Source organism: Oncorhynchus kisutch, linkage group LG16, assembly GCF_002021735.2.
Source record: "Oncorhynchus kisutch isolate 150728-3 linkage group LG16, Okis_V2, whole genome shotgun sequence".
Lineage (NCBI taxonomy): Eukaryota > Metazoa > Chordata > Actinopteri > Salmoniformes > Salmonidae > Oncorhynchus > Oncorhynchus kisutch.
The window spans coordinates 6,987,090-6,994,088 of record NC_034189.2 but is presented as its reverse complement, the minus strand read 5'-3'; the positions used below and the strand labels follow the sequence as shown (position 1 = coordinate 6,994,088).

General features: G+C 42.2%; 1 protein-coding gene across 1 annotated transcript in view; it reads left to right on the top strand.

Moving 5' to 3' along the window:
* The window catches only part of LOC109885013 (cytochrome P450 26B1), a 29,276-nt gene extending 22,609 nt beyond the window's left edge, over positions 1 to 6,667 (top strand). The window contains exons 5-6 of the mRNA XM_031793062.1: positions 2,314 to 2,595; positions 3,058 to 6,667. Coding sequence (XP_031648922.1) covers positions 2,314 to 2,595; positions 3,058 to 3,468 — 693 coding nt within the window. The 3' untranslated portion in view covers positions 3,469 to 6,667. The remainder of the gene's footprint in view (positions 1 to 2,313; positions 2,596 to 3,057) is intronic.
* The last annotated feature ends 332 nt before the right edge of the window (positions 6,668 to 6,999 follow it).

The window sequence follows — 6,999 nt, the reverse complement described above, 5'->3', positions numbered from 1 at the left end:
ACCTCTCTACCTCTCTCTACCTCTCTACCTCTCTCTACCTCTCTACCTCTCTCTACCTCTCTACCTCTCTACCTCTCTACCTCTCTACCTCTCTCTACCTCTCTACCTCTCTACCTCTCTACCTCTCTACCTCTCTACCCCTCTCTACCTCTCTACCTCTCTACCTCTCTACCTCTCTCTACCTCTCTACCTCTCTCCTACCTCTCTACCTCTCTCTACCTCTCTACCTCTCTACCTCTCCCCCTCTCTCTCTCTCTACCTCTCTTACCTCTCTCTACCTCTCTCTACCTCTCTACCTCTCTACCTCTCTACCTCTCCTGTCTACCTCTCTACCTCTCTACCTCTCCTCTCTACCTCTCTCACCTCTCTACCTCTCTCTACCTCTCTACCTCTCTCTACCTCTCTACCTCTCTACCTCTCTCTCCCTTTCTCTACCTCTCTACCTCTCCTCGCTACTCTCTAACCTCTCTACCTCTCTCTACCTCTCTACCTCTCTCTACCTCTCTCTACCTCTCTACCTCTCTCTACCTCTCTCTAACCTCTCTACCTCTCTCTACCTCTCTAACCCTCTCTACTCTCTCTTCTACCTCTCTACCAACCTCCTACCTCTCTAACCTCTCTACCTCTCTCTACCTCTCTACCCTCTCTACCCTCTCTAACCTCTCTCTACCTCTCTACCTCTCTACCTCTCTCTACCTCTCTAACCTCTCTACCTCTCTACCTCTCTCTACCTCTCTACCTCTCTACCTCTCTCTACCTCTCTACCTCTCTACCTATCTCTACCTCTCAACCCTCTACCTCTCTACCTCTCTACCTCTCTCTACCTCTCTACCTCCTCTACCTCTCTACCTCTCTCTACCTCTCTACCTCTCTACCGTCTCTCTACCTCTCTACCTCTCTACCTCTCTACGCTCTCTACCTCTCTCTACCTCTCTACCTCTCTACCTCTCTACCTCTCTCTACCTCTCTACCTCTCTACCTCCTACCTCTCTTACTCTCTACCTCTCTCTACCTCTCTACTCTCTACCTCTCTAACCTCTCTCTACCTCTCTACCTCTCTACCTCTCTCTACCTCTCTACCTCTCTACCTCTCTCTCCTTTAAAGTTTGTAAAATGCTTAACAGGCTGAAAGTCACCTGGCTGTTTCCCAAAAGACATTCTATTCCCTACATAGTGCACTACTTTAGACCAGGACTGGCATCCAATTCCCTATGTAGTCCACTACTTTAGACCAGGACAGGCATCCTATTTCCTACATATTGCACTACTTTAGACCAGAGCTGGCACCCTATTCCCTACATAGTGCACTACTTTAGACCAGGGCTGGCACCCTATTCCCTACATAGTGCACTACTATAGACCAGGGCTGGCACCCTATTCCCTACATATTGCACTACTTTAGACCAGGGCTGGCACCCTATTCCCTACATAGTGCACTACTTAAGACCAGGACTGGCATCCAATTCCCTATGTAGTGCACTACTTTAGACCAGGACTGGCACCCTATTCCCTACGTAGTGCACTACTTTAGACCAGGACTGGCATCCTATTTCCTACATAGTGCACTACTTTAGACCAGAGCTGGCACCCTATTCCCTACATAGTGCACTACCATGTAAGTACAGACCGAGGCCGTCAGCACCAGATCACACCAATGTATGAACAGCTCCTGACGTGCACTAAAACCTAAAACCCAACTCAACAACCCAACCTTACTGTACATATTTCCCAGAGATATGGATATGATATGATGGATAATTTCTGGATTGTCTCACTTTGTAACACTGCCTTTAAATAAAGGTCCCCCCAAAAATAAACTCCTCCATTGTAGAATCGTGCTAATATCGAGATCAATGTATTGGGTATCTGACTATTATCACATATCAATGTATTGGATATCTCACTAATATCGAGATCAATGTATTGGATATCTGACTAGTATCACATATCAATGTATTGGATATCTCACTAATATCGAGATCAATGTATTGGATATCTGACTAATATCGAGATCAATGTATTGGATATCTGTCTAGTATCACAGATCACCCTGACTAGTATCACAGATCACTGTATTGGATATCTGACCAGTATCACAGATCACCCTGACTAGTATCACAGATCACTGTATTGGATATCTGACCAGTATCACAGATCACCTTGACTAGTATCACAGATCAATGTATTGGGTATCTGACCAGTATCACAGATCAATGTATTCCAGAAGTGATATCGGTGCTATAGTGTAGTTGTAATATTAGTTTCCCTACAGATGGCCTAATGAACACTTCTTCCCCTTCACCTCGTCTCCAGGAGGCGACCATTGAGCTGATCTTCGCAGCGTTTGCCACCACGGCCAGTGCCTCCACCTCTCTCATCATGCAGCTCCTACGCCACCCTGCCGTGTTGGAGAAGTTACGAGAGGAGCTCCGGACCAGGGGGATCCTCCACAACGGCTGTCTGTGCGAGGGGGAACTGGGTCTGGACACCATCGTTAGTCTGAAGTATCTGGACTGTGTGATTAAGGAGGTGCTGAGGCTCTTCACGCCCGTGTCTGGGGGTTATAGGACGGCCCTGCAGACCTTTGAACTAGACGTGAGTGTTATATTTGTATTGTGTCATCTGTTAATCTCTCTCTCTCTCCCTTCCCATCTTGTCTTCTTGTGTTTTCTTGTCTTTTGTCTATTTTGTCTTGTCCGTTGTCTTGTCTTGTCCGTTGTCTTGTCTTGTCCGTTGTCTTGTCTTGTCCGTTGTCTTGTCTTATATTTTGTCTTGTCCGTTGTCTTGTCTTGTCCGTTGTCTTGTCTTGTCCGTTGTCTTGTCTTGTCTTATATTTGGTCCTGTCCGTTGTCTTGTCTTTTGTCTTGTCTTATATTTTGTCTTGTCCGTTGTCTTGTCTTGTCTTTTGTCTTGTATTCTCTTATATTTTTTCTTGTCTTTTCTTGTCTTCTCTGATATTTTGTCTTGTCCGTTGTCTTGTCTTATATTTTATCTTGTCCGTTGTCTTGTCTTCTCTTTGTAAATGACTCTTCCCCGTTTCTCTCTCTCCGTTCCCAGGGGGTACAGATCCCGAAGGGTTGGAGTGTGATGTACAGCATCAGAGACACACACGATACCTCCTCCGTTTTCAAGGACGTGGACGCCTTCGACCCCGACCGCTTCTCCCAGGAACGCAGCGAAGACAAGGAGGGACGCTTCCACTACCTCCCGTTCGGCGGCGGCATCCGCTCCTGTCTCGGGAAACAGCTCGCCACTCTCTTCCTCCGTATACTGGCCATCGAGCTGGCCAGCACCAGCCGGTTTGAGCTGGCGACCCGGAATTTTCCTCGAGTGGTGACGGTGCCGGTGGTTCATCCAGTGGACGGGTTGAAGGTGAAGTTCTACGGTCTGGATTCTAACCAGAACGAGATTCCGTCAGATCTACTAGCCGACATCAAAACGGAAGAGCTGCTGGGAGCCGCGGTGTAGATCGTTGATTTGGATTGGACGAAGCACGGGTGAAGGAGGAAGGGAGGGAGGGAATAGAGGGAGGAGAAATGAGAGAGAGGAGGAGGATGGATGGAGGACATGGCAGAGAGAGTAAAAGGAGGATGGGAGGTCAGGACTGATCTAGCATCCTTTTTTTCCCCCATTTTGCTGATGTCTTGGAATGTTGGATGTCTCCGTTGAACTCTAAAAAGGAACATTCTGAATTCTGTTTCCTTCTCTTTTCTCGTGTTATTGTCAGGTCATTGGAACTTTCTGGGAGACTAAGAAGAAGAACAGAAGGTGCCAAAAAAAGTGTATAATCTCTATTCCGTTTGTTTTCCAAGAAATATACAAAACTATGTATAAAATGAAAAGTAATGTAATATAATGAATGAATTAAAAAACAGAAGATTTAATGTTGAGAGAAGTTATGCACAGTTAGGAAACAGATTCTTACGGGGAGTGTATTTTGGATTAGAGGGATGGATGGAGGTAGGGAAGAACGAACGACATAATGGGATAAAACAGGGTATAATGATTTAAGAAGCTTAGGGAAAGGATAACAGACAGGAGAATCTACACAGGAGAAAGAGAGAGACTCTTAAAGTGAATGAAGCATCCAGAGCTAGAGAGAGAAGGGTCAGAGGTGGGCTCATACAGACTTGTATATATCAAGGTGCTTCAAATCCAGTCCTGGCAAGTGGTAAGGTTTTACAGGCTTTTCTTCCAGCTCTAACACACGTCTCTCAAACAATCTATCAACCTATCAACTATCACGATTAGTTAACTGAGGCGTTTTTACCAGGAAAATGGACTATAATTCTCCAGGATGGGGTTGAAGCAGAGACCCCCTGCTATAAAGGACTTCAGGGAGAATGCGAAAGAGAGACTCAAACCTGGAAAGGACTTTAGGATTGTGTGTTAATAGCTCAGGTGTGGAAGGGGATCTTTCATTGGACGTATTTTCATATCTTCATTTTTTATTTTTTTACTCAACCTGCACATAAGAGACGATCAGTTGTTCCCATATCATCCCCCTTCCCCTTCAAACACTCGAATCTGTGCTATGATGTCATCGGACGATGTGTCCGTGTGTCCGTCGCTTGGCCTGATATCTGCCTCTTTGCTTGACTGGATGTGTTACGGATAGAAAGGAGAAGCATTTTTCTAAAGCTATCAGAATCGTCTAAGCTGGAGGAAGAATGATAGAGAGAAAGAGAAGGGGAGATAAAGAAAGAGAAGAAGAGATAAGAGAGAGGGGAAGAGAGGGAGAGATAGAGGAGGAGAGGAGATATACTTGCTGCTTGATAGTTGCTTTGTTTTCGTTTTGTATTTCAGTTGGAGCAGAGTGTTGTTGTACTCTGTGGGACGTGAAGGTGACATTTTGACTAGCTGCTCCTCTTTATCAACACAAAAATGCAAAATTGATTTAAAGAAAAATCTAAACTTTATTAGCTAATGAGATTTAACAACGTGAGACGATTGCACAATCAGAATCATTTTTGGAACTTATTACCCCAACACCAGGAAATGTCCATCATGGATACGGAGAGAAAATACTTCCAAAACAAAACTACTTCCTGTATAACTCGTCAAAAGAATACTTAATGAACTTAATGAACATTCCGGAACTCACAAGCATTCCGGAACTCACAAGCATTCTGGAACTCACAAGCATTCTGGAACTCACAAACATTCTGGAACTCACAAGCATTCTGGAACTCACAAACATTCTGGAACTCACAAGCATTCTGGAACTCACAAACATTCTGGAACTCACAAACATTCTGGGACTCACAAGCATTCTGGAACTCACAAGCATTCTGGAACTCACAAGCATTCTGGAACTCACAAACATTCTGGAACTCACAAACATTCTGGGACTCACAAGCATTCTGGAACTCACAAGCATTCTGGAACTCACAAGCATTCTGGAACTCACAAACATCCTGGAACTCACAAACATTTGTGGAATTCACAAACATTCCGGAACATTCTGGAACATTCTGAAACAAAATCCCCAAAATCCTTGGACAGTTGGGAGTTTTATCCGGAGGGAGCTAGGACCCAGGGACTGTTGGGAAAAGCTTCAATAAATGATATTCTACTACCGTCTTCTACAGATATGTAATGTCTATAGTGTTAAAGACGTATATATTCTGGGACCAACTACACCACTGATTGTCTACACATACTATAAGTACAGTGAGCTGCTTGTGTGTTTCTAAATGACAGATATAGAAGTGCATCATATATAGATTGTGTGTTTCTAAATGACAGATATAGAAGTGCATCATATAGAGATTGTGTGTTTCTAAATGACAGATATAGAAGTGCATCATATAGAGATTGTGTGTTTCTAAATGACAGATATAGAAGTGCATCATATAGAGATTGTGTGTTTCTAAATGACAGATATAGAAGTGCATCATATATAGATTGTGTGTTTCTAAATGACAGATATAGAAGTGCATCATATAGAGATTGCAAGTGAGATTTCTCGTTTTTTTATTGTATTTTAACATTGTATTTAGCAAATATTTGTATTTTGTGAAAAGCAAAGAGGGAGTTCTGTTTATTCTGATTCTTGTGTTTAGTAAGTAAGCCATGAGTTAACACCTGTTCTATCTAATAACCTAATATTATTATTATTGACTATTAATATTTCTCATTGTAATAAAATATTATTATTTTAAGTTGCCATTTTTATTATATTTCCAGAGTTTTAGTATAAATGTCAAAAGTCTGTTGGTAAATATCTTTATATTTAGTACGATATGAATTATTTCAGTTATATTGTAAAACAGCGTTGAATATGTTATTGTTTATTGTAATAATTATTATTATTTTGTGTTATTATTATAATTATCATTATAATTATTATACTAATAATTATTATTATTATCACCACATTCATTTATTATTCATATTAAGAAGACAATTACTAATTAGTGTCCCATTTGACACCCTATTCCCTATACAGTGCACTACTTTTGATCAGAGTCCTACGGTAAGTAGTAAACTAATAAGGGACTAGGGTGTCATTTGGGATGCAAGTCTATCGCTGTCTGTCTGTCTTTCTGTACATAATGTGTATTTCATTTTACAGATCCCAACAATTCACTTAGTTCAAATATGAATGTTTTTCAACTGTGATTCTTAAATGTACTCCTGTAATAAAATATAATGTGAAAATTAAGACTAATGATTATTTCAATTGTCCGACGTCAACTGATAAATCAGTCAATAGTTCTCTATCGATTATTTAGCTGTCCAAATACCCGAGGGCCACATCAACAATCAACCAAACAAGTCGGTGGTTTCTCTGTTCTAGGGTTTCCATGGTTGCACGATTCCGTGGTTCTGTGATTCCGTGGTTCTGTAGTTCCAATGCTCCACTTTTACAAGGTTCTACTCAGGGCTGGCTCCAGGGATGAGCGACATAAGCGGTCAGCCCTCGCTCATTTACACGTCTTTTATTTTTTAGGAACTCAATCGGCGTCTCAACTTTCTATTGAGAGTTAAAATAGT